Source organism: Natrix helvetica (assembly GCF_964273705.1).
Source record: "Natrix helvetica genome assembly, chromosome: 6".
NCBI lineage: Eukaryota > Metazoa > Chordata > Lepidosauria > Squamata > Natricidae > Natrix > Natrix helvetica.
The window spans coordinates 4,943,696-4,971,473 of NC_138553.1; the positions used below are offsets into that span (position 1 = coordinate 4,943,696).

Sequence of the window (27,778 nt, forward strand, 5' to 3'; positions counted from 1 at the left end):
ACGGGGAAGGAAAGTTGGGTTCTGACAGCTGGAGGTTTCTGATTGGGCCATTACTAAGTGAAGTACAGGATTTTTTGTAATGCTTCAGATGATCAGGAGTTTCTTAGAGGCAGACCTTTGCTGTTTTTACTACTTTCATTCATTTCTCCACACTACCCTGTTGCCCTGACTGGTTGAGGGTCTCGGCTCCCCTTCCCTTGGGGGTTTTGTGCAATGCACCACAGGAGGATTGGCATCATTTTGCCTATTCCGTGCCTGTTTTGAAAGCCCCAGCTGCTTCTTCGGGGGGGGGGGGGGCTGGACAAGAGAAGGGAAGGTTTATGGGTCACTTTCCCAGCCACGCCCTTGCAGCTCCTCCAGCTCCACCTTATGACCTTCTTCAGTTCCCCTGAGCTATCCCCCCCCCCCCCCGAGAAAAGGCAGAAGGGGGAAGTTGCCTTAGCAAGAGCATTGGGAGGAGCCCCTCCTGCTTCCTCCTGTTCTCCCGTTCCTTCTCCTCTCTTTCCTCACCCTTCACCTTCTTTGAGTCTTCACCTTTTAGGCTGCCTTCCAGCTTTATCACAACTCGCCACAGCCACCTGACCATGACCTACTCACCAAGGACAACCTGGCATGGCCAACTTTTCCTGGGACAACTCGCTGTAGCTAACTCGCCATGGATCAAGACTTACACTAATATCAAAGAAATGGTGGAATCACATCATTAAAGAAAGGGTTCAGAGAGATTGGATAATGGTTAGATTATCCTTTCTTTTTAGATTATTTTAAATAATTGCATTGAATAGTTGAATTGTCCCGCAGAGTATTTTCCCATTGTGCACAGAAAGTTTTCACGTGGCAATTTGGCCAGGGCCAGGTGGCCCAGTTGGACTTTATCTGCCCTAGGACAATCCATCCTCAAGGCCTTGTTAACTTGCTGAATCAGAACTTGAACCTGGTTCTTTCTCTTTTTCAAGGAGAAAAGTTGGCCTCATTATTGACTACACCAAGTACATTATAATGCTTCCCATACTTTGATTTCTATCCCCCTCTTGGAAATTGTCTTTTCGTAATGTTTGCTCTTTGCCGATATTCACCACACCTTCTGAATATTTTCCCGGGCTTGTTCTGGAGTTGAATTGGACTAAATACAGATAATTTGTGGGCTACTTTTTATGTTTTTCATTATTAGCTTCAAAAGTTTTAACCCCGTCTGCCTCCTCCCTTTACCCACAGAGTCAGTTCCACAGAAATGCCACTCTAGGCCAAGTACCTCTCAAGCCATCAAAGGATCAGTCATTCCTTCATTTCTTCAGAAAGACTCAAGGGTTCTTGGATTTTACTCTTTGTGAATCAGGTTTCACCAGATCTGCATTTATACCACTGTTTTTTCCCACTACGTGTAAAACTTTGCTTTTCTCCGTGTTAAAATTTATTTTATTAGATAGTGCCTATTGTTCAACTCTGCCAAGGTCCTTTTGGATCCTGAGCTTGTGTTCTGGAGTGTTGCCTGCTCCTGCCATCTTAGTGTCATTTGCAGATATGATGAGTTTCTAGTTATAGCTTTGTTTCCTTCCAGATTTTGACAGATCTCTTTTTCCACATCTTGCCAGGTATTGATGACAGGCTGATTGGTCTCTAGTTTCCAGGGTCTGGGTTTTGTTTTTGGGAATCATCTTGCTTAGTTTAATTTTTATTTCTCGTCTGTCTTTTAAGGAGTTGTTTTCCATAGAGTTGGCCATAGTTTCCTGCAAACGCTTGAACAATGCTCTTCCAATCCTGGATATGTTCCCTGTTGCTTAGACGGCAGCTTTCGGTGACTATAACTCGACTTTTGTCAGATGCATATAAAAATACACAATTTCCTCTCCTCTCCCTTCTTTGATTTCATTTAGTTTGCCTTCCAGCTCTATGACAACTCACCACAGCCAGCTCACCATGATCTGCTCACCAAGGACAACCTGTCATGGCCAACTTTTCCCGTGAGAATTTGCTGTAGCCAACTGGCCATGGAACAAAACTTACACTAATATCAAAGAAACGATGGAATCAAATAATTGAAGAATGGATTCCATTAGAAAGGATAATAGAACAATTAATCAAGGGAACAACTTGCTCCCAGAAGTTGGGGATGCTCCAACACTGGACGTTTTAGGAGGAGATTGGACAACCCTTTGTGGGAAATGGGATAGGGGTTTCTGCCTGACCTCCAAGGTCTCTTCCACCTCCATTATTCCCTTATTCTGTTCTGCTCTGCTTGGATGCAATAGGAGGGACAAAATGAACCATGAATGGCAAAAAATAAGATAGGTTTTAGATTATTTTAAATAATTACATTGAGTTGTCCCACAGTGCGTTTTCCTACTGGCCACAGAAAGTTGTCACGCGGCAATTTGTCCAGGGCCAGGTGGCCCAGCTGGACTTTATCTGCCCTAGGATAATCCAACCTCAAGGCCTTGTTAACTTGCTGAATCGGAGCTTTATCATGGTTCTTTCTCTTTCTCAGGCAGAAAAGTTGGCCTCATTTTTGACTACACCAAATATAATATTTCCCATAGTTTGATTTTGATTCCTCTCTTGGAAATTGTCTTTTCGTAATGTTTGCTCTTTGCTGATATTCACCACACCTTCTGAAGATTTGCCCGGGCTTGTTCTGGAATCGAATGGGACTAAATACAGATAATCTGTGGGCTACTTTTTAAGTTTTTCATTATTAGCATCCAAAGCTTTAACCCCGTCTGCCTCCTCCCTTTACCCACAGAGTCTGTTCCACAGATATGTCACACTTGGAATGCCCTGCCCTGCCCTTCCTTTTCTTCTATCCAGAAATGTAAACAATCTGGTTGGCCTCCATCTGAACATGTGGAACAGCTGGACTTTATGAGCCATTGGGTATATTCAACCACAAACTGATTCTCCCATTGCTAAATAAAAATGTTTCTTCTCCTTCTCCTTCTCCTCCTTCTCCTCCTCCCCCCTCCCTGCTCTCTCTCTCTCTCCCCCCATCTCTCTTGGCAGAAAAGTTCTACTTGAAGGACCAATCGACCAATTGCTTGGCCATGTTGTTTCTGTGGATCCTCCTTTCCAACACTGCACTCAGTTCTTCTTGGGTAGAACCCCCCCCCCCAACCTGGCGCCACTGAATCCAGCCAGAATCTGCCAGTACTATATGGGCAGCTATCGATTTGCCACAATGTATGACAATGATGGTCGCATCCCCCTGTTCTCAGCCTATAAATATAATCCCAGTCCAGGTACATCACAGGTGGATTGGAAGATTGAACCACAGGTAAAATGAGTTCTTACTTTGAAACTAAGCCTTCAAGAAATGGAGGTCACCTAAGAGAAGGGGTCTCAAACTGGATGTCTTCAAGGGCTGGATTAGCATTGTAGTTGTCCTCTGTGAGCCGGCCAGAAGGGGGGACGGACGGACAGACGGCAGATGGGACCAATGCTTTAGTATTTCCAGGGCCCCATGGGCCAGATCTAAGCCCTTGAATTTGACACCGCTATCTTAGAGGGACAGTCACTGGATAGGAAATAAGACAAGACAGTGCACTTAAGAATTATTTGTACATGATTAATCGCAGGAGCTTTTAGAAGCTTGGCTGTAAGAATTCTGCTGTCCATGTTGGTGAGGTCTCCCTTCCATCTTTCCCCAAAGAAGCAAACTCAGGGTGCCCAGAACCCAAAATTTCAAGCGGAAGCAATGTGTATTCTCTGCTACAGAAGAGTTTCAAGCAGGCTCCCCCAGAGGGTCAGTCAGGGGCCTCAGTTTCCAGATTTCCCAGGAACTGCCCCAAATACGCAAAGTACCATGGAAGCGTATCCCACACTCCATTTCCTGGTTGACTCAGGGTAGATCTTTAACTAGATTCAGCTTACTTGATTCTGTCTTGTGTGAATGCTAATCAGGCACATTGCTGGACGTTCCATATTCATAGCTTGCACTGCCTGGCGATCATCAGAGAAGAAGCATGGAATCGGAACAGACCTGTCGAATCAACCCCCATGAACTTGCAAAAAGCCAGGCTGTATGGAGCGATTATGTCAACGCTTTCCTATACAACAAGGGACAGTTGGCACCAGCATCCCACCAACAGTATGAGGATAGCAAAGCTGCAACCGACACCTTAACCAACTTCGTGCCCCAGTATCACGAACTCACGAAAGGAGAATGGGACGATATTTTGGGAAGTATGAGCCAAAGTCCAGCAGGATGCCTTGAAACCTATGTCATTGTGGGCGTGGTGCCCAGTCAGGAATCCATCTCTGGTGGCCGAGTGAATAAGCCCAGTCATATCTGGGCTGCAGTTTGTTGCCTGACCAAATGGGAACAAAAGCAGTCTTGGGGAGCCATTGCTGAAAACAACCAGGATAAGGTAGAAAAGTTTAGCCTCAAGAAGCTGGAAAGTGAACTTAATCGCAAATACGGGAAGGAAGAAATTGATCTTTTCAATGGCGATTGCTATTGATAAGATAAATAATCAATAAAGTCATTCTCTGTCTGCAAAACAGAGTTCACAGATACCCCCCCCAAAAAAAGCAAAGTATATCCGTAGCAGCTTAGTTCTTCAACCTATGGAATCAATGCAGTTCTTATAATCCTCCTTTGATTTGTATCATTTTTGGGGGCTCAATCTTGTGAAAATTCAGTCTGTTTGATTGGTTTCTGGTTCAGATTATGGAGCAACCCAGAAAATAAATTAACCCAATAATGAGATGAAGGGTGCAATGATGACACAATTAACACTTTTCAGTCAATTCCAACCACTGTGCTGGTTGGAAGAAGATCCTTTGGAATCAAATTTCATTTCACGCTAAATAGGGCTTCGATTTGACACAGGTCGTTCTCAGCTTACAACCATCTAACAACTGTTTGAATTTATGGCAACACTAAAAAAAACTACTTACAATCTATGCATGACTGTTGCAGTATCCCATTGTCCCATCATCAAAATGTGGCTGTTTGGCCCGTATTTATGATGGTTGCAGCTTCCCGAAGGTTGTGGAAATTGGGTGTGACCCACTTCACCATAACATCGCTTAGTGACAGAGTTCCAGTTCCAATTGTAGTTGAAAGTTGATCCCTCTCTGTACGAAACTGCTTGAATGTTTTCTCTCTCGCTTTCTTAGTCCTTGCAATAAACTTGCTTATCAAAGATCTGTGTCCTTGTGTCGCTTTAGAGTACAATCGATCTAGAATAACTTGAATATCCGCTTTTGCACAGTATTAGCAATCAGCCAATCCCTCAATTGATAAATCAATCGATCGATCAATCAATCAGGGGTATGTCTATGGGGGGGGGGGCATGGAAAAAGCACATTGCCAATAGTTCCAGGTTTTTTTTTTCTAATGTTGGCTTTGATTGGTTGATTTCATGTCATTAAGTTGGTGTCAGATCTCTTATAACCCAGGTCGCCTAGAGAGATGCAGGCATCCATCAAGGCCTTCATTGTTCTGCTATCCCAGGACAAATGGCCCCACAATGGCTGGTAAAATCTGCACCCCAATCTTTCCCACAGGCAGCCCCCCACAGTCAGGGCCACTTAGTCATTAGCTGTCTCCCAATATCTCCTTGGCTGCCCCAAAGAAGAGGGAGTCAGCAGCCCCAGTCCCTGGATTGGGGAGTGGGGAGGGGGGAGAGGAAGCGTTTTCCTGCAACTTTGGAAAAGGGAGTGCCCAGAAAAGCGGAAGAACGAATGAGAAATATCCCTTCTGCCACATCATCGGTCTCCGGGCAGAGTCTTCCTTGACTTCACCTGATGGAGGAGAGAGTTCGGCGGAAAGAGAGAAGCGGAGAAAGTGGGAGGGGGGAATATTTTCAGTCTGGGGGTGTGCAGTTCAAGGCCAGGCCTGGAGGGGAAACCGATGACCCTCAAACAGGGAGAATCCCCATTGGTGCTGCCGTTGGTTCTTTCCCTTCCCAGCTCCAAAGTCCGAGATCAACGCTTCCTCCCCCTAATTCAGAACACACACAAACACAGGATTCCTTCCATAGGAAAAGGGGCTGCGCTGGATGAGGGAGGGGAGGCACACCCCATAGACAGGGAAGACTTGGGGGTCACAGAAACCCCCCAATCCGAAGGGAAGCTTACAGAAAGCCTTCAGCTAAAGCAGGAGGAGACGGAGAGGATCTGCAGGGATCTCATCCTCTTCCCAGCTCCCCACCCCCACCTTCCCGGGGGAATCCTCCGCTGGGCTTCCTCTGGAAAGGTGCCACTTCGCTTCAGGGAAGAAAAATGCCATTTCCTCCCTTCCAACACGCTTCTCTCTTGCTCAGAACGTCAGGACGAAGCAGCCTCGTCAGATTTCCCGCCCCCCAACCCCGATTGTGTCAGAGTCTCCCTCTTTCTTTCTGTGGGTCAGGAGGACCCCCCCTTTTCCTTCCAAAGCAGCCCCGAATGGAGACCCCGGAATAAAGTTTGGCCGTTTCTCCTCCGCTTTCCGCTCCTTTCTTCGGAGAACTTTCAGCAGAGAAAAACATAGAAAGGAACCTTTTGCAAGAAATGTGGAAACATAAAAGGGCAGATAAATTGTGGAATCGTGGTGAGCTTTTCCCCCAGGAATTGGCATATTTTGGCTGTGAAACGGGAAGCAGCCCTAAAACAAAAGGATCCTTTGGATTCTTTTTATTATCGTGGTCTAAAATAGAAAATAAAGGTATTAGGACAAGCTCCTTCCCAATGCAGGTTTTCCGGTCATGAAAAAGAGCGTGGAGTGTGTTAGTTCAAGGCCAGTTTGACGTTCCTTTGAGAGACTCTTTGAATCTTGTGGTGCAGAAAAGGTCCATTTATACTGGGAAGGAAAGTTGGGTTCTGACAGCTGGAGGTTTCTGATTGGGCCATTACTAAGTGAAATACAGCGTTTTATGCTTCAGATGATCAAGAGTCTCTTAGAGATAGACCTTAAATGCTTTTATTACTTTCATTCATTTCTCCACACTACCCTGTTGCCCTGACTGGTTGAGGGTCTCGGCTTCCCTTCTCTTGGGGTTTTTGTGCAATGCACCACAGGAGGATTGGCATCATTTTGCCTATTCCGTCCATGTTTTGATAGCCCCAGCTGCTTCTTCGGGGGGGCCCTGGACAAGAGAAGGGAAAGTTTATGGGTCACTTTCCCAGCCACGCCCTTGCAGCTCCTCCAGCTCCACCTTATGACCTTCTTCAGGCACCTGGCTTTTCCAGAGGTGTCCAGGGATGGGAGCCTCTGAGGGGGAGGGGCTTCCTAAACCCCTTGACAAGCTCCTTCCCAATGCAAGTTTTCCGGTCATGAAAAAGAGCGTAGAATGTGTTAGTTCAAGGCCAGTTTGACGTTCCTTTGAGAGACTCTTTGAATCTTTATACTGGGAAGGAAAGTTGGGTTCTGACAGCTGGAGGTTTCTGATTGGGTTATTACTAAGTGAACTACAGGGTTTTTTTTAATGCTTCAGATGACCAGGGGTTTCTTAGAGCCAGACATTGACTGTTTTTATTACTTTTATTCATTCCTCTGTGCTACCCTGTTGCCCTGACTGGTTGAGGCTCTCGGGGCTTGCCTTCCCTTGGGGGTTTTGTGCAATGCACCATGAGAGGATTGGCATCATTTTGCCTATTCCATCCCTGTTTTGATAGCCCCAGCGGCTTCTTTGGGGGGGGAGGGGGCTGGGCAAGAGCAGTGAAAGCTTATGGGTCACTTTCCCAGCCACACCCTTGCAGCTCCTCCAGCTCCACCTTATGACCTTCTTCAGTTCCCTTGGGCTATCCCCCCCCCCCAGAAAAGGCAGAAGGGAGAGGTTACCTTAGCAAGAGCATCGGGAGGAGCCCTTCCTGCTTCCTCCTTTCCTCCCGTTCCTTCTTCCCCTTTCCTCACCCGTCCTTTCATTTGTGTGTTCACCATTTAGCTTGCCTTCCAGCTTTATCACAAGTCGCCACAGACAACTGATCATAATCTACTCACCAAGGACAACCTGTCATGGCCAACTTTTCCTGGGACAACTCCTTGTAGCCAACGCTGTAGCCAACTCACTGTTGCTAACTCGCCATGGAAGAATACTTCCTTAGTAGCAAGGGGCTTATAGTTTGCTCTCTTGAGCGTGGAACTAGACGTAAGAATTCTATTGGCCTCATTGTTGACTACACCAAATATAATATTTCCCACACTTTCTGTTCCTCTCTTGGAAATTGTCTTTTTGTAATGTTTGCTCTTTGGAACGTGACCAGATATCCACCACACCTTCCTAATATTTGCTCGCCCCTGTTCTGGAATTGAATGGGACCGGGACTAAATACAGATAATCTGTCGGCTAATTTTTAGCTTCGGGTTATCATCTTCCAAATCTTTAACCTGGTCTGCCTCCTCCCTTTACCCACAGAGTGAGTTCCACAGAAATGCCACTCTAGGCCAAGTACCTCTCAAGCCATCAAAGGGGCAGCCATGCCTTCATTTCTTTGGAAAGATAACAGGAAGTAGCCAGAATATAAATCTTGGAGCAGGGGCCTCGATCTGCATTGTGACTCCTCTCTCTCTACTTGACTCCTTCTGGTCTCCAAGCAAGAGACTGGTTGCACCTGTGAGTATTCTGCTGGGGAAGCCACTGTGGGATGCTTTGTTATGGGCTGCAGCCTTGTGAAAACCATCTTGTGCAAATGCTTGAATTATGCACTTTCCGTTCTGGACACAGTCACTGTTGTTTGTATAGATGCAGCTTTTGGTTACTACGACTCAATCTTCTACCAGAAGCACAAGGATTGTTAAATTAATAATGGTTAAGGTGGGCAAAGAGGTTTAAGCATCTAGTCCTCTTGCTGCCATGAAGCACAGAGAGGGAATTCCCCCTAATATCTGGGTTTCTTGCCTGTGGATTTGTCAGATAAAGAGGCGATAGAATTGCTGGGTAGAATTGCACATCAGGCAACAAAACCTTCATGGAAAGCTGAATTGACCCAGAAAGCTACACTGGTAAGATCACACTTGGATTACGGAGTCCAGGTCTGGTCCCCATGATACAAAACAAAGGCCGACACCCTAGAAAGAGTGCAGAGAGGGGGAACAAAGATGATGTGGAGTCTGGAGGCTAAATCATGTGAATGATACTTGGAGAAATTGGGTATGTCTAATTTAAAAAAGAGAAGGACTCGGGGTGACATGAAAGCCGTCTTCCAGGACTTGAGGGGTTGTCACAGCAAGGTGGGAGTCAACTCATTCTCCAAAGCACTTCAGTGATGGGGAAGGAGAAGATCCATACTGTTCAATGTGGGGAAAGAGGTACAAGGATCTAGTCCACTGGCTACCAGGGCTATCAATACTTCATCAAGTAGAAACGAGCCCTCAATATCTGGGTTTCTTGTCTGTGGATTTGTTAGACACAGGGACGGTAGAACTGGTGCAACACGTTTCATGTAACCTTGAGATGCATTCATAGACTTCTCCTGGGCCCTAGGAACAAGGATCTTGTCATCTTCTCTCTTGAGAGACTGACATTCGCAGTTTGCAATCAAGTCCAAAGAATTGCCCATCCCTGCTTTAGAGGGCACCGAATAATATTCATTGAAGAGTGTTTAAGAAATTATTCCTTGGCCCATCAGCAGCAGGGAAGAATCGAGTCCAGGGGCAGTATGATAAGAGCAGCTCCCGGGAGGCAGGAATAATTTTATGGGCCTGTTATTTATTTACTATTACTTTAGAAATAACTGAAAGCGGCAAATGTATTTAATGCTCCTTCCTCCTGTTTTCCCAGCAATAATATCTCTGTGAGAGATAGTGATTGACAGAAAGTCATCCAGTCAGCTTTTAGGCCTAAGGTGGGACTAAAAGTCACCATCTCCTGATGATTGGCCCAAAGTCACGCAGCTGACTTCCATGCCTAAAGCAGGATTAGAACTCAAAGTCTCTTTTCTCTAGCCCAGCGCCTAAACTACAACACTACATTGGCTCTCTCTAGTACCCGAGTGGCCATTTTGTTGCCTTGTTGAAAAATTCTGTCTAATAATACTGAAGAAGGGAGTTGGGCAGTGGTGGGATTGAAATCATTTAATCCCCAGTTCTGTCAGAGTTTTGGCAGCCTAACTACTATTACGAGAGAGACCGAGGAGCAAAACACAGCACACAGAGCCTTCAGAGAATTAATAGTTGTTCATATACAGAAATATATACAGACAGACATGTGGTTAAATAAAATCCCTTACCCTTCAGCTCGCACACAAGCAGAGAAATGAAATACACGATGAGAGAGAGATGGACACCCGCTAATCACCACCTCAATAGACAGACCTGGGTTTGGGGTGTTGGCTTCCGCAGCTTTACCACTGCCTTCCACAGAATCAGTTCTACAGAAAGGTCGGCTAAGTCAAATGTCACCAGGACAGTTAAGGGTTTATTCCTTCAGACATGGAAGAGAAAAGTTCAATCTTGGAGCAGAGCCCATAATCTTAAAATCAGTTGTGCTCAATGTGGGCAAAGAGGTTTAAGCATCTAGTCCTCTTGCTACCAGGGTTTTCAATACTTCTCCATGAAGCAGAGAAAGGAAACAACCCTCAGTATCTGGGTTTCTTTCTTGCCTGTGGATTTGCCAGACCTGGAGGTGATAGAACGGCTGCCCCAGAATTCATGCCGCCTTGCGTTGAATTGATAGAAATGCAGATTCCTCTGCCTTAGAAGCAACGGTCTCATCTTTTTCTCTCTGGGGAGAAGGACATCGGCAGTTCCGAATCAAATCCCAAGACCTGCATATCTTTGGTTTAGAGGGCACAGAATAATATTCATGGGAAGGGGGTTAAGAAACGGATGCTTGGCCCACCAGCAATAGGGGAGAGTCAAAGTCCAGGGACAGTAGTATAATACAACTGCAGGAAGGCAGAAATAATTTCGTGGGCATGTGATTTCTTTTTTATTACTTTATAAATAACTGTAAGTGGTAAACATAAAGAATAGAATAGAATAGAATGGAATGGAACAGAATTAGAATTAGAATTAGAATAGAATAGAATAGAATAGAATAGAATAGAATAGAATAGAATAGAATAGAATAGAATAGAATAGAATAGAATTCTTTACTAGCCATTGGATACACAAGGAAGTTTTCTTTGGTGCAAATGCTCTTTGGTGCATATCTAATGCTCCTTCCTCTTATTTACCCAATGACAACATCCCTGTGACGTGGTTTGGGCTGAGAGAGAGTGAGAGATCCAAAGTCATCCAGCTGATTATGCCTAAGGCGGGACTAAAACTAGAACTCACCTTCCCTTCCCTTCCCTTCTCATCCTCTTGTCGTCTTTCTTCCTTCCTGTCCCTTCCTTTCCTTTTTCCTCTCCCTTTTTCTCTCTCCTCTCTTGTTCCTTCTTTATCTATTCACCTCTTCCCTTCCCACACCATCCTTGTTCTTCCTCTTCTGTCATCTGCCTCTTCCTTCTCCTGAGCTGGGCCTTTCCCATCAAATTCCTCTTTATTCCTAAGAGCCTCTTTGGGAAACCTTTCCCTTCCCTTCCCTCTCTTACCTTTTCGCTTTCCTTTCTTCTCATTTTCCTCCCTCCCTCCCTTTCTTTTTTTCCTTTTCCTTTCTTTCCCCACTCATCCCTTCTTTCTCTGTCTACCAGTTCTCTTCCCTTCTCACATTCCCATTCTTCCATCCAGAAGTGTAAATAATTCTCGCATTGATCATGGAACTTGGCTAAATCAAAATTCCCTCCCTCCCTCTCCCCCTTCTCTGTAGAAACATTCCACTACAAGAACCAACTGACAAAGCACACGGCCATGGGGCTGCTGTGGATCCTCTCCCTGGCTGCCTCTTTTCTCCTGCCTGCAACCGGAGAGGTGGTGCAAAGTTTCAATGTATGCAAGCAGTTCTTCTTGGATGGAAAAGTTCCCGAACTGGCACCAATGAATCCGGCCAGAATCTGCCAGTTGTATAAGAACAAGTATCGGTTTGCCACCATGTATGACAAAAGTCGGCGAATCCCCCTGTTCTCAGCTTATAAATATCAACCTGGTGAGGGTGAGAGACCAGATGAATGGATGATCGAACCGCAGGTAAGAGGAGTTCCTATCCTGAAGCTAAACATTCATCAAAAGGAGGCCACCTGAAAGCAACAGTCAGTGGTTAGGAAATAAAGCAAGATGGAGAATTTAAGAGTTTTTTTTACACATAATTATTCCCAGACTTCACCAGTATCTCGGCTGTAAGAATTCTGTTCACCTCACTGTCCACCTGTCAACTCTTAAAGTTGCCATGGTGAGGAAAGGGGGGAACGCATTCCACGCATAGTTTCGGCTAGAGTCGGATCTCAGATTACTGCAGCAGGTTTGGGATGGGTGTACCTCATTGGGGAATGTGATTTAAGACACAGACTGAGGGGAGGGAAGGAATACGGGTAAAGTTCAGGTATAATTCAAATGAGGCTCAGACGTGACTGCATAAAGTCTTGACAAATGGTGCTCCTAATAAATGACTAATTTTCTTTTGAAGCTTGGCTTGAGACTCATGAATCAATTAGGGCATCTTTCAGAAACCTGACATCACTTTGGCAAAGTCCTACTTCCATTTGATTATTTCCCCAAAGAACCAAGTTCAGAGATCATCCCGAAACCACTTCAAGCTCAATCAATGTGTATTCTCTACTAGAGTTCGGCTTAAAATGGGCTCCCCAAGAGGGTCAGTCAGGGGCCTCAATTTCCAGAATTCCCAGAAATTTCTCTATTGTGTGGGATGGCTGGAAGATGCTCTCCAACCTGTCTTTTCAGAGTATCCCACACCCCGTTCCCTGGCTCACTCACCCAGATTCAGGGCCCTTGACTCACCATTGTGGAAATGCTAATGAAACACTCTGCTTGTCCTTTCTTATTCCTAGCTTGCCCTGCCTGGGGATCATAAAAGAAAAAGTATGGAATTGGAAGAGACCTGTAAGATCGACACCAAAAAGCTTACAAAGAGCCAGGCTGTTGAACAGGATTACAAAGCGGGTGCTCTGTATGACAAGGGACACATGGTGCCACCGTCCCATCAACCAGATCAGGAAAGCAAAGATGCCACCTTCACCTTAACCAACATTGTGCCCCAGTTACGCAGACTCAATACTGGACAATGGAGAACATATGAAGAAAATATAAATGCAGCAGGATGTGAGCATACATATGTCATTGTGGGTGCAGTGCCCGGGAATAAACCCATCAATAACAGAGTGAACGTACCAAGTCATATCTGGGCTGCAGGTTGTTGTGTGCTTCAAAAGAATCGCAGAAGATCCTGGGCTGTCATCGCACAAAATAATGAGGATAGAGTAGATCATCGTACATTGATGGAGCTGCAAGAACAACTTGCTACTCTGTACAAGAAGAAAAAAATTGATCTTTTCAATAATGCTTGTAACGAAGCTCAAATCTGAGTTCACCAAGCAAATGAAAGCAAAGTACAAACCTAGGAGCTTAGCTGTTCCACATATGGAAATAATGCAATTAGTTTTAATCATCGTTTGATCTGTAGCTTTTTTTGGGGGGGGGGGGTCAATGTTGTGAAAATCCAGGGTGTTTGATTAGATGATGGAGCAAACGCAGAAAATCAATGAGTCCAATAATCAGATGAAGGGCAAAGTGCTGACGCAGCTAAAACAGGGTCTGGCTTATTAGTGTTCAGAGGTTGGGTGGGCTTGATGTGATTTCAGCCCATGTACAATTTGTTAAAAAAGAAACCGCAGTGAGAAGGAATGATTTTCAGTCCATTGGACTGTGTGGCAAGGAAGGGGACCTATAGGAATCAAATTTTATTTCATGCTGAATAAGGACTTCTATTTGATACAAGTAGTCCTTAAATTATGACCGTTTCTCTTTGAAATTATGACAATGCTGAAAAAAATGTCTTGCAAGCAATCCTCGCACATATGACTGTTTCCATGTTCCTGTGATCCTATGATCAAAACATGGGTGACGGGCAACTGGCTGGTATTTATGGTGCCCCAAAGTCACCATTTGCAATCTTCCCAGGGTCCTTCTTCGAAGCAAAACCAGGGGGAAGATGGTTTCACTGTATGACTGCAAATCAAAATGGTTGTAAAATTGGGTCTGACCCACTTAACAATGTTATCTCTTAATGACGAGGCTCCAGCTTCAATTGTACGTTGAGGACTTCCTGTACATAACTGCTAGAATACTTCTCAATAGCTTTCTTTCTTCTTGCAATAAACTTGCTTATTAAAGATTTGTGTCCTTGTGTGACTTTCAGTATATCAATCCAAAAATGCTTGATCATTCTATTTTGCACAGTATTATCATTCATTCATTCAATCAATCAAAGAATCAGGAGTATGTGTATGAGGGCTGCAGGGAAGACACACATTGCTAATAGTTCCAGGTTTCCTCCCTATTTTGGCCTTGATTGATTGATTGATTGAATGCCATTAATTTGGTCTGTCATATGAATCTTCACAAACAGAGATGGGTGATGGAGTGATCATCTAAGTCCTAAAACCTCTGGATCAAATGTGGATTAAGTCCAAAGAAGTATTGGGGCCTTGATACAATTTTTCCATTGCAAGTTCAATTCCACCTTCCAAAACAGAGAATCTAAACTGGAGGGTAAAAGGAGTGGATTCAGTTTTCTGGCCTTGGAAAAGATCCTGGCAGAGGCCAAGAGCAAGTCAGTTTCACATTCAAAAAAAAAAAAAAAAGCATTGATTTCTTCATATCCTCAGCTGGAGTCACTCTTAAGGTAAAGGTAAAGGTTCCCCTCGCATATATATGTGCTAGTCGTTCCCGACTCTAGGGGGCAGTGCTGATCTCCGTTTCAAAGCCGAAGAGCCAGCACTGTCCAAAGATGTTTCCGTGGTCATGTGGCTGGCAGGACTAAGCGCCGGAGGTGCAAGGAATGCTGTTACCTTCCCATCAAAGGTGGTCCCTATTTTTCTACTTGCATTTTTACATACTTTCGAACTGCTAGGTTGGGAGAAGCTGGGACGAGTAACGGGAGCTCACACCATTACGCACTGTTGGGATTCGAACCACCAAACTGCCGACCTTTCTGATCGACAAGCTCAGTGTCTTAGCCACTGAACCACCGCCTCCCTTGGAGTCAATCGTACAGTACAGTAAATGAAGATCTCCTTTAACAATTAGGGAGGAAGACTGGCCAACCCAAAGGTAAAGAAATGTAAAATTGGAGCTTAAGAAATTTGTCCAGAAAACAGCGGCTAAGTGATACTTGGAATACGAGGGGGGGGGGGGGAACAGTTACGGCCCAAGAAGTTTGTGGCTAGTATAATTGGAATCGGAGAAATTTAAAACAACAAAAGATAAGACTTGGAGAAAAGAGGATAATATTTCTGTGTAGATTTAGAGTTTTTGATTTCTGAAAACTTTGACAAGATATTGATTTAACTGTATTGTGGGAACGTAAAAGCCATCTACTGGAGGAAGGAAAGCACAGCAGCATTTTGAAATAAAGCCCAGCTGCAAAAACCTTAACCTTGAACAAAGAAAAGATACAGTAAGTGAAAAATACAAAGGATTTTATTGAGTGTACAACTCTTTCCTTATCATCTGACTTTGTTTTGTTATGGCTGAGAAAAAAAGTAAAAAGACTTTTGAAGTGGATTGTATTATTTTGGGACTCGATATTAAAGCTGGAAAAATCTGGAAACAATAAGAGGATCTTAATTAATTGGAGTTAAAATATAAAGGTATTAAAATTTTGTTAAACTTGAAGATGGAGTGTGGGATGTAGGACTAATTTCAGACAAATGGGAATAGCCATTTGTCTGAAATGGTGTAGGGCTTCCTGCCTAGGCAGGGGGTTGGACTAGAAGACCTCCAAGGTCCCTTCCAACTCTGCTATTGTATTGTATTGTATGTATGAAGATCTACTGGAAATGTTAATGCTCGTATAACATTAAAAGGTATTAAAGAACCAGAAAAATCGTTGAAACACATAGAACAGGAAATAGGAGAGGAACTGACAAATAGGAACATAAATGAGATCCAAAAAGCTAACACTGTAGAAAAAAAAAGCTGAAAATAAAAATCAGTTAGACAACCTTGTTGAGATTTACAGATACAGAAAGAGCAGAGAGAAAAAAAGAAAATGATATTTTTAAAAAAGGAACAACTCAAAAACAAAGAGAGAAATAGTGGGAAGTGAAAAAGAAAAATGCCAGGGAGGGTTGTCCAAATAATTTATCGAAGAATGACTGAAAAATTCAGAAGAAAAGATGTAGAAAGAAAAAAAGTGGGAAAAAGGAATTTAAGAGTGTGGGATAAAAGGACAACCAGAAAATTAATGGTGGAACATTAATTAAGAGAGTAAGAGACGAGCTAAGAGAAAATGGTTAAAAAAGGAGGAAGGGAAAGAAAGGATATATTAGTAGAATAAAATGAAATATGTTAATTCTGTTAATGATCTACAGCTAAATAAGAAGTGAGGGAATTACAGTCACATTGCTAATTGTGGTTAACTAATTGAGTAAAATGCTTACTATATTAAAATTGAATTTGAGGATATATGCTACCTATAGAAAATAGAATAAAAAATGGAAAATGAAATGATAAATTTGGTTTCTTTTTTGAAGGGGCAAAAATGATGTTGTTTATGTGTTAAGAAAAATCAGTTTTAAGGTGGAAATATGGGAAGTTCAAAAATGATATGGCTGAAATTGGAAATGGTAATATGATGTAAAATGAATTACGTATATGAGAGAATGTAAAAGGGGGAAAACCTGGACAACACTTTGTTTACAAAAAGAATTTAAAATTTGTAACAAAAAATTAAAAACTTTATTTGTAAAAAAAAATACATTTAGGGAGGTAATAATACCCGGATCAAGGAACTATCAACCACGCTCCCTTATTCCTGCCTGCAACTGGGGAGCTGGGGGGCCGTTTCAGACCCTACAATTAATTCTTCTTGGGTGGAAAAAAAACCCCAAATGGAGCCAATGAAACCAGTCAGAATCTGCCAGTTGTATAACAACAAGGATCGATTTCCACAATATTTGTGTTAAGATGTATTTCCATTTAGTAGCTGGAGCTCTGAAGGGTTGTGCAGGGAGCCTGAACACACAGTTGTGGTTGATTGATTGAAGAGGGCTGGCTCCTGCGTGAGGCAATCTGAGCTGTGATTTGTTGCTATGGACGTAAAAGGGGCGTTTCCTTGTTTTCCCGCCATTTTCTTCCCTGTATGCCATGTGCTCGGAGATTTACCTCATGATGCTCCTGTTAACCTGACTATCTTGTTTGCTATAAAATATGGATGTAAAATATCTTTATGTACACAGGTAGTCCTCGATTTACAACCACAGTTGAGCCAAAAATTTATGCTGCTAAGTGAGAAACACGTTAAGCCAGCCTTGCTCCATTTTACGACCATTCGCCTCGAAGTGAATCACTGCAGTTGTTAAATGAGTCCCACGGCTGTTAAGTGAAATCTGGTTTCGCCATCGATTTGGCTTGTTAGAAAGTCGTCAAAGGGGGGGGTCACGTGATCCAGGGACGCTGCAACCATGGTAAACGTGAACCAGTTGCCAAGCATCTGAATGTAAACCACATGACCATGGGGATGCTGCCATGGCCATAAGTGCGAAAAATGGTCACAAGTCTCTTTTTTTAGTGCCGTTATAACTTTGAATGGTCATTACTGTTGTAAGTCGAGGACTACCTGAACAACGGAAAGGAAAGGGTGGGAAATAGGAAAAATGCAGGCGGAGGCGCTGGACTGTGCGAGCAGAGCGGGAGGGAGGGAAGTTCACCCGATCCTGGCCTGGGACAAACAGGGAGGGGGGGAGGAGGAACCGGCTGCACCACCACTGTAAAAGATTGGCCGAAGGATGAGGCAGGACGCAGTCTGAGGCAACTAACAGCCAACTTTATTACAGACAAGACAGCAACTATATACAGCAGTGAGTTCAGCACCTTTCCTGCCTGACAGCTATTTATACGGAGCTGTCAGGCAGGGCAACCAATTAGAGACTCCTGACAGCCCGCGCTCAACCAAGCTGCGTCTTAGCCAATCAGGCGCGGCTTGGCTGTTGCTGGCTGCCAGGACCAGTGGTGGGTTCCTACCGGTTCGCACCGGATCGCGCAAACCGGTTGGCGACCGAACCCGGAAGTAACTTCTGGGAACCGGCACCGGTCCTGTCGCTCAATCGCCCTTGCCATCCCAATGCAGCTCGCTCGCTCCCCCGCCCATCCGCACTAAACTAGCTAGCCCAGCCAGCCCAATCAGTGAACGGGATGGAGGCGACCTGTTTAAAAGCGGGTCCTCCATTTCAAAACTCCCTTCTCTTCGCCTTCCAGGAGCTTGCTGCTTCCCTCAGGTAAGCAACTAAGCGCGAGGGGGGGCAGCGGGAGGCTAGCTTTGGCGAGGAAAGGCCTCTGGGCCTTCCCTCCCTGAAGCGGCGGGCTGGCGTGGGCCATGTGGGCGGCGGGCAGCCAGCTTCGCCGAGGAAAGGCCTCTGGGCCTTTCCGGGCCGAAGCGCCGGGCTCGGGTGGAACGCGCGGCCGTCGGGAAGCTAGTTTCGCCGAGGAAAGTCCTCTGGGCAATTCCGGGACGAAGCGCCAGGCTCGGGTGGAACGCGCGGCCGTCGGGAGGCCCGTTTCACCCAGGAAAGGCCTCTGGGCCTTTCCGGGACGAAGCGCCGGGCTCGTGTGGAACGCGCGGCCGTCGGGAGGGTAGTTTCGCCGAGGAAAGGCCTCTGGGCCTTTCCGGGACGAAGCGCCAGGCTCGGGTGGAACGCGCGGCCGTCGGGAGGGTAGTTTCGCCGAGGAAAGGCCTCTGGGCCTTTCCGGGACGAAGCGCCGGGCTTGGGTGGAACGCGCGGCCGTCGGGAGGCCCGTTTCGCCCAGGAAAGGCCTCTGGGCCTTTCCGGGACGAAGCGCCGGGCTCGCGTGGAACGCGCGGCCGTCGGGAGGCTCGTTTCGTCCAGGAAAGGCCTCTGGGCCTTTCCGGGACGAAGCGCCGGGCTCGCGTGGAACGCGCGGCCGTCGGGAGGCTCGTTTCGCCCAGGAAAGGCCTCTGGGCCTTTCCGGGACGAAGCGCCGGGCTCGCGTGTAACACGCGGCCGTTGGGAGGCTTGTTTCGCCCAGGAAAGGCCTCTGGGCCTTTCCGGGACGAAGCGCCGGGCTCGCGTGCAACGCACGGCCGTCGGGAGGCTCGTTTCGCTGAGGAAAGGCCTCTGGGCCTTTCCTCGATGAAGCGCCGGGCTGGCGTGGGCGGCAAGCCTCCGCGAGGCTAGGCCAAAAGCCCCCCACCCTCCCCTCTCCAGCCTCGCCTGGCTGGCTAAGCACTAAGCAGTCTTAAACAGTCTTACCTGTCCTCCTGCCTCTCTGCCTGTCTGCTGCCTGTTGCAGCCATCCATCGCATTGGAGAGCTGCTGATTCTGCCTGCTGGTAAGTAACCTGGTTTTTTTTCTTTTATTTTTTTAATGTATTTTAAAATAATATTTTATTTATTGTGCATAGAATTTTTTTAAATAATTTTACTTAAAAGTATTGAGTATAGAATATTTTAAAATGGTTTACTTCAATTTATTGTGTATGGATTCTTTTTTTAAATTGTCTCAGACTATTTTAAAAAAGATTCTATCCAAAATAAATTAAAATAAACCATTTTAAAATATTCTATACTCAATACTTTAAAATGTATTGTGCATAAAATTGTTTTAAATTGTTTAATTTTAATTTATTGTGTATGGAATATTATTAATGGTTTCATTTTAAATTATTGTGTGTGGAATAGTTTGAAACGGTTACAGCATAAATTATTGCTGGTGGAATATGGCTGGTACAATACCTTAAAATAGTTATACTATAAATTATTGCTGGTGAAATACTTAACAATGGTTTTTAAGGTTTTTTTTTATTTATTGAATATCTTTTTTGAATTATTGTTTGGGAATTTTTATTTTTTAATTGTTTATAAAATATATTTACTACAAGAAATGTTATTCCTTTTTGCAAATGTTTTCTTTGTGATGCAATATGTTGCTTAAAAGTGTTCAGACCAGGTTTATGTATCTCAAAGTGGCTGCTTTTCTATGGGCAGGACGGGTTGATGCAAGGCAGCTTTGCAAGATTTTGTGGGTTTCACCCTCATTTATGTAATTCTGAGGTGGTTGATGGTTCTGTGAGCTTCCTGGCACTGTCCTTTATAATTTCCATGGCCTTGATGGTTTTTATTCCAGTGGCTTTGTCTTTCCTGTCCTTAGGGTTAGGGAAAAAAAACTGGTTTCATTTGCAGTCTTTGGGGGGGGGATTCTTATTTTTTGGTGTTTTCCTGGCACTGTCATAGTTTGTGTGGGTGTGGGTGTGTAATGTCCTGCAGTTATCTACACATTAATAATGATCTAGTAATATTTCCTTATACATTTTAGGGACCTTTCCTTACATAATTGGTGTTTTCTTTCATACTTCTGGATTTCTAATTTCTGTTTCCGTTAGTTAGCAATTGCTAAAACAAATCCCACATGAAAAAGTATTCAAAGCCTTCTTGATTTTAATTGTCAATTTATTTATTCCTGCACATTGTAATATTTATTCATTTTCATATCTCTGTTTTTCCACTGTTGTGCAAACACAATTCCAGCAGCTGTTTGTTGGGGGACACCCTTCCTGAAAAGACTGTACATTGTTGGGTGAAAACAGAGGTCCCTTCTGTTACCTATAGTCCTCAGCTTACAACCACAATTGAGTCCAATATTGTTTTAGTTATTCTGCAGTTAGTATTATTTAACAGGATGAAGAGACAACAGAGTATGACCGCTAGCACAGTCATCTTTCCTATGTAAGTAGCTCTTTTATTGCTTTGTGTGCTTGTTTCATCCTTAATATAGTAATGCAAGCAATTAAAGTCTTGCTTTCTGTGTCTGTCCTTTGTGCAGGTTTTTGAGCAAAATAAATCGATAAGGTGGTGTGCAGAAGACCGGCAAGCCAGGGATCCTTCCTCTGTAAGTAGCTGTCTTTATTGCTGGGTGTGGTGTGGTCTGTGCTGTGTTCATCCTTGAGATAGTGAAGTGCAAGCAATTAAAGTCTTGCTTTCTGTGTCTCTCCTTTGTACAGGTTGTTGGAGCATGAGGTGGTGGTGCAGAAGACGCAAAAAAGGAGAGTAATTTTCCTTTTCTATTATTTTGTGTGCTGGTTTCATCCCAATGCAGTGCATGCAATGAAAGAGTTCATTTCTGTGTCTCTTCTTTGTGCAGCCCATTCATTGGAGTCCGTGATATTGAAGACTGGCAAGAACAGTCATCTTCCTTCTGTAAGTTGCTCTTTTATTGTTTTTGTACTTATTTTAATCTTATTGTAGTTCATCCATTGGGGCAAAGAACTCAGTGATATCGTCTTGGCCACTCCCACCTGGTCACATGGTCGGCAAGCCACTCCCACCAGGTCACATAGCCAGCAAGCCACTCCCACAAAGGAGGCCACACCCACAGAGTAGGTTCCAAAAAAATTTGAAACCCACCACTGGCCAGGACGCAACCACCCCCACCCCAAAAAACTCCCCCCAGGCACATGGGGGGGGGGCGATGGGGAATCGCAGAGCCCAGATGTCAAAACTCCCCTTCCAGAGAAGCGCTGTCAGCGTCTGCAGGCTCTCACTTGGCTCGCCTGAAGGGCCCTGACGATCGATGGGCCGCCCCCGGGCCACGCTCCAGGCGCCGCAGCTGACGAGCGGCCACTCCCGAGCCTGCCGCTTGCTGTAAGTTGCGCCGCTGGACCACTCCACGCCTCTCCCTTCCCCACCACCGTCGCCCCTGGTACGGCGAGCCCCGCAATGGGACTCGAGGCTGGATTGCAGGAAGCGAGCCCTGCCCAGCATCCTGGCTCTGCGCTCTGCCCCACCTGAAGGCACAAAAAGGGAAGGCGACAAGTTTGGCTGCTTTCAGCCGCCTCTCTCCTTTAGACTCTCCGGGTCCAGGCACTCGTTTTCATCTCGGAGGCCGGGCCGGACCCGCTCGCCCACCCGCCACTTTCCCTGCCGCCTGCCCAGCTAAGCAGGACAGGCGGGGCTGCAGCCAGCGGGGTAACGAGCGGTAAGGGAAGCGAGCGCCGGCCGTCGTCTCTGCCTCCTTCCTCCAAGAGCCGCGGCAGTGGGGGACAGCAAGGCTCCTTTGCCAGCCTCCCAGCGGATCAGTCCCATCCAGCCTCCCTTACACACACATACACACAAAGCGCTTGCCGCGGCGCGAGGTGAGCGCGGCCAGGAAAAACTCGGGGAGAGGGAGGAGAAGGCTTTCCCTAGCAGAAGCTCGGCTTTCTCCTCCCCCTGGCCCTGATTTCTCCCCATGGCAATCAAGGCAGCTCTCCAAGAGAACCAAGCGGCTGCGGGCGCTTCTTCCGACAGCCGAGGCCTTGGCTCCTCTTCCTTCCTCGGCTGCTGGAAGAAGCGCTGCGCCCGCTTCGTTCTCTTCCAGAGAGGCGCCAGGGGGACGCCCTGGGACTGCTGCACGTTTGCACCGCCTGCCCTTCTGGAGCATTGTTTTCTTCCTTCTCCCGCCACCGAAAGGAAGAATATCCCGCTGCCTGTTGGTGCCGCCATGGTTGATTCGGCTGGGCCGGGGGGGGGGAATGCCCCCCCCAAGGCAGGGTGTGCTCTGCTGGTGCCAGCGCTGCCACCAACCGCATCCATGCAGGAGAACTCCCCAGCGTGACCCTGTTCCGGGACGGAGGGATATTCTTTCTTTCGAAAGCGGGAGAAGGAAGAAAGTGCTCCAGGAGGGCAAGCGTTTATTAACCCAGAGAGGTGGAGGAAGCGGGGGATTAGGGGTTTTTTAGTAAAATGTTTTTTAAAGGTTTTAAGGGGTTCCAGGGAGGGGGGGAGGGTTACTTGGCCTTGGGGTATGGACATAGCCAGGTCAACAGGTGGGGTCAGGACGGAGGGGAGCGGAGTGGGGGGGGGAGGAAACACCATTCCTACAAGGGGAATTCCAATTGCGACGGTCGTAGGGAGGGGCGGGCGCGAGGACACTAGAAGAACATACAGTCGGTTGGGAGACCGGGGCCGCTGGATACGCCCGGTCGCTTGTACCAACCCCCGCAGGCTAGGTGGACAGGATCGGCAGAGCCTGGGCCTTAGGCTGATGTTATGTAATGCGAGGTCCGTGATTAATAAGGCCCCCCTCATCAGTGACTTGATCACAGAGGGGGAGCCGGACCTCGCAGGAATAACGGAAACCTGGCTGGGCCCAGAGGGGGGGTTGCCCCTCAGGGAAATGTGCCCTCCAGGTTACCGTGTATTCCACCAGCCACGGGCCCAAGGTAGGGGTGGTGGGGTAGCGATAATCATCTGGGAAGATTTGGCACCGAGAGAATTCACTGTGTCGCAGATATCTGGTTGTGAGTCTCTGGGCGTGAAATGGGGCCCAGGGAGTCAGCTGGGCCTGTTGATAGTATACCTGGCTCCCCGCCATACATCAACGGCCCTGCCCGGGCTCCTCGAGCGGATCGCGGAGATGGCGGTTGAAACCCCCAAGCCATTAGTGATGGGGGATTTCAACCTGCCATCAACGGGAGAGGCATCCGGGGCAGCCCGGGAATTCATGGCTTCCATGACAGCCATGGATCTGACTCAAGTAGTTCAGGACCCCACGCACGAGGGAGGCCACATACTGGATCTTGTGTTTGTCTCCGACCAGTGGACGAGTGATCTGGGAAGAGGGAATTTAGTCATCACGCCCCTGTCATGGTCAGATCACTCACTTCTCCAGCTGGACTTCCCTGGCGCTGCTCCCCACCGCGGGGAGGCGGAACCAGACTATCCCAGATGGTTCCGCCCCAGGCGTCTGATGGAACCAGATAGGTTCCAGGCAGAGCTTGGGCCACCTCCTGCAGACCTGCCCCGCCCCCGGGCAGAGGACCTGGTAGCCGCGTGGAATAATGCGGCCGCCGGTGCCTTAGACCGGGTGGCGCCTTTGCGGCCTCTCCGACGGCCACGATCGACCCGGGCCCCCTGGTTTAACGGGGAGCTAAGGGCGATGAAATGCCTTAGGAGACGCCTAGAGAGCAAGTGGAGGTCCTCCCGCTCCGAATCCGACCGAGCACAGGTAAGAGCCTACGTAAGGACTTACCTTGTGGCAATAAGAGTGGCCAAACGGCAGTATTGTGCCACCCTTATAGCGTCCGCAGAGAACCGCCCTGCCGCCCTGTTTCGGGTGACCCGCTCCCTTTTGTCACAGGGGCAGCGGGACCCCCCATTGCTGGGCCGGGCAGAGGAATTTGGAGAGTTCCTGCAGGATAAAATGGATCGGATCCGAAGGGGATGGACCCACCTCAGTGCTCCAGTGGGGACGTCCGAGGCTAGTCTTGAGAGACCATGCTGGGAGGAGTTTGACCCTGTTGTCACCGAAGATTTGGACAGGTTGCGCGGGCGACTGCGAGCCACCACATGTTTATTGGACCCGTGTCCCTCCTGGTTGGTACTGGCCTCCTGGGAGGGCTCACGAGGCTGGCTACTGGGGCTGGTGAACGCTTCGCTGGGTGAGGGCCTTTTACCAACCGCCTTGAAAGAGGCGGTGGTGAGGCCCCTGCTCAAGAAGCCTTCTCTGGACCCAACGGAGCTAGCAAATTACCGTCCTGTCTCCAACCTTCCTTTATTAGCGAAGGTTGTTGAGAGTGTGGTGGCTCAGCAGTTTCCGCGCCACCTGGAGGAAGCTGATTATCTAGACCCGCGCCAGTCCGGCTTCCGACCCGGTCACAGCACAGAGACAGCCTTGGTCGCGTTGGTGGATAATCTCTGGAGGGCAAAGGATGGGGGTTGTTCCTCCATCCTTGTCCTATTAGACCTCTCGGCGGCCTTCGATACCATCGACCATGGTATCCTATTGCGCCGTCTGGAGGGGTTGGGGGTCGGGGGCACCATATTACGATGGTTCCGCTCCTACCTCTCTGGCCGGACGCAATGTGTGTTGGCAGGAGAGGAGAGGTCGACCGCGAGGCCCCTTATCTGTGGGGTCCCACAGGGGTCGATCCTCTCGCCTCTCCTGTTCAACATATATATGAAGCCGCTGGGCGAGATCATCCGTGGTTTTGGGGTGGGATACCATCTGTACGCTGATGACACTCAGCTGTACATTTCCACACCAAACCACCCCAACGAGGCTGTTGAAGTGATGTCCCGGTGTCTGGAAGCCGTACGGGTCTGGATGGATGACAACAGGCTCAGGCTCAACCCCTCCAAGACAGAGTGGCTGTGACTCCCGGCTTCCCGGTTCAACCAGCATATGCCATCGCTGGCCATTGGGGATGATCAATTAGCCCCGGTGGAAGGGGCGCGCAATTTGGGCGTCCTCCTTGATGCCCGGCTGTCTATGGCAGCCGTGGCGAGGGGGGCGTTCCACCAGGTTCGCCTGGTGCGCCAATTGCGGCCCCTTTTGGACCGGGAGGCCTTGCGCACAGTCACTCACGCGCTGGTGACGTCTCGCCTGGACTACTGTAACGCTCTCTACATGGGGCTCCCCTTGAGGTGCACCCGGAGACTGCAGTTGGTCCAGAATGCAGCCGCGCGGGTAATTATGGGGAGATCGAGGTTCTCCCATATAACACCTATCCTGCGCGAGCTGCACTGGCTTCCTGTGGCCTACCGGGTGCGCTTCAAGGTGCTGGTTACCACCTTCAAAGTGCTCCATGGCACAGGGCCTAGTTACCTGCGGGATCGCGTCCTGCCCCATACATCCCTGCGACCCGTCCGCTCACACAGAGAGGGACTACTCCGGGTGCCGTCCTCCAGAGAGTGCCAGAGGGCGACGCCCAGGAGTAGGGCCTTCTCTGTAGTGGGCCCCACCCTTTGGAATGAACTCCCCCCAGACATCAGGACAACAACCGACCTTCGCTCCTTCCGTATGAAGCTGAAAAACTACCTGTTTCGACTAGCTGACCTGGCATAATACTACAACCTCTCCAGCCCAGGGCATTTTTAATTGGTAATTTTAGTTTTTAAGGGTTAATTTCACTGGGGTTTTAACTTTTTTAGGTATTGTAACTTATTTATTTATTCTTACCTCCTCTGTACGCTATATAATACTTTTGTATGTCGCCCCGAGTCCCTGTGGGGAGAGGGGGCGACTAATAAGTTCAAGTAATAAATAAATAAATAATAAAGCGGACATCCAGGGGCTGCTGCACGTGCCCGTCCCGTTTCTGCAAAGGAAGAGCGCCCCCCACTGCAGGGCAGCCTTTTCTGCTGCACCCTCCTCCCCTCTTTGGATCGCCCTGCAGCGGTGTGTGTGTGTGTGTGTGTGTGTCCCTTTGCAGAAATGGAGCGGGTGGATGTGCAGCATCCATGGGATGTCCGCTTGCCCTCCCGCAGCATTGCCGCCACCGCCCCTCTCAGCCCCAGCCCAACGTCTACGTCTCCACCAAGGGCCGCCCGGTAAGGCCACGTGGAAGACAGGGAAGCATGGCGGGGCTGCGGAGAAGGGGGCAGGGGCAGCGAGCTAAACCGCGACTCGCAGGGTTACCAGGCAGCCAGACCAGGGGCACAGCGCTTCAGATAGGCAAGCTCCAGAGCAGAGACTGGGTGGGGTGGGGTGAGCGAGCGGTGACCAGGGAACCTTTCCACTATCTATTGGGCTCAACCGGACCAAACCAGTAGAAACCCTACCTCTGCCCTGAACCCATTTCAAGCTCAATATGTATTCTCTACTAGAGGGCAGCTTAAAATGGGTTCCCCAAGAGGGTCAGTCAGGGGCCTCAATTATCAGAATTCCCAGAAACTTCCCTGTTGTCTGGGATGCCTGGAAGATGCTCTGCTTTGAAGTGCATCCCACACCCCATTCCCTGGCTCACTCGTGATATAACTTTCCCCAGATTCAGGGCCCTTGACTCAGCGTGGTGGAAATGCTAATCAGACACACTGCTTGTCCTTTCTTATTCCTAGCTTGCCCTGCCTGGGGATCATAATAGAAAAAGTATGGAATTGGAAGAGACCTGTAAGATCAAAAAGGCTTACAAAGAGCCAGGCTGTTGAACGGGATTACAAAGAGGGGGTTCTTTATGACAAGGGACACATGGCACCACCGTCCCATCAACCAGATCAGGATAGCCAAGATGCCACCTTCACCTTAACCAACATTGTGCCCCAGTTACGCAAACTCAATAATGGACAATGGAGAACATATGAAGAAACTATAAATGCAGCAGGATGCCAGTATACATATGTCATTGTGGGTGCAGTGCCCGGGAATAAATCCATCAATAACAGAGTGAACGTACCCCGTCATATCTGGGCTGCAGGTTGTTGTGTGCTTCAAAACAATAGCAGAAGATCCTGGGCCGTCATTGCTGAAAATGATGAGGCTAGAGTAGATCATCGTAAAATGAGGCATAGAGTAGACCATCGTACATTGAGGGAGCTGCAAAAACAACTTGCTCCTCTGTACAACAATAAAACAATTGATCTTTTCAATAATGCTTGTAATTAACGAAGCTCAAAATTGAGCTCACCAAGCAAATGAAAGCAAAGAACAAACCTAGCAGTTTACTTGTTTCACATATAGAAAGAATGCAGTTAATTTTAATCCTGGTTTGATCTGTTGCTTTGGGGAGGGGGGTCAATGTTGTGAAAATCCAGGCTGTTTGATTAGATGATGGAGCAAACACAGAAAATCAATTAATCCAATAATCAGATGACGGGCAAAGTGGTGAGACAGCTAAAACTGAGTCTGGTTTATTAGAGGTTAGAGGTTGGGTGATTTCAGCCCATGTACAATTTGTTAGAAAAGAAACCGCAGTGAAAAGGCGTGATTTTCAGTCCATTGTGTGGCAGGGAAGAGGACCTATAGGGATCAAATTTGATTTCATGCTAAATAAGTGCTTCTATTTGATACAAGAGGTCTTCAAATTACAGCC

General features: G+C 47.3%; 2 protein-coding genes across 2 annotated transcripts in view; one reads left to right on the top strand and one right to left on the bottom strand.

Moving 5' to 3' along the window:
* LOC309394655 (UPF0739 protein C1orf74 homolog) overlaps window positions 1–27,778 on the bottom strand; it is a 369,606-nt gene that overhangs the window by 104,019 nt on the left and 237,809 nt on the right. The gene's annotated exons all lie outside the window — the stretch shown is intronic.
* Window positions 11,397–14,130, top strand: LOC309395020 (endonuclease domain-containing 1 protein-like). The gene is made up of 2 exons (XM_081958763.1): window positions 11,397–11,986; window positions 12,805–14,130. The coding sequence occupies exons 1-2, from the start codon at window positions 11,711–11,713 to the stop codon at window positions 13,336–13,338; spliced, it is 810 nt and encodes a 269-aa protein (XP_081814889.1). The 5' UTR covers window positions 11,397–11,710; the 3' UTR covers window positions 13,339–14,130.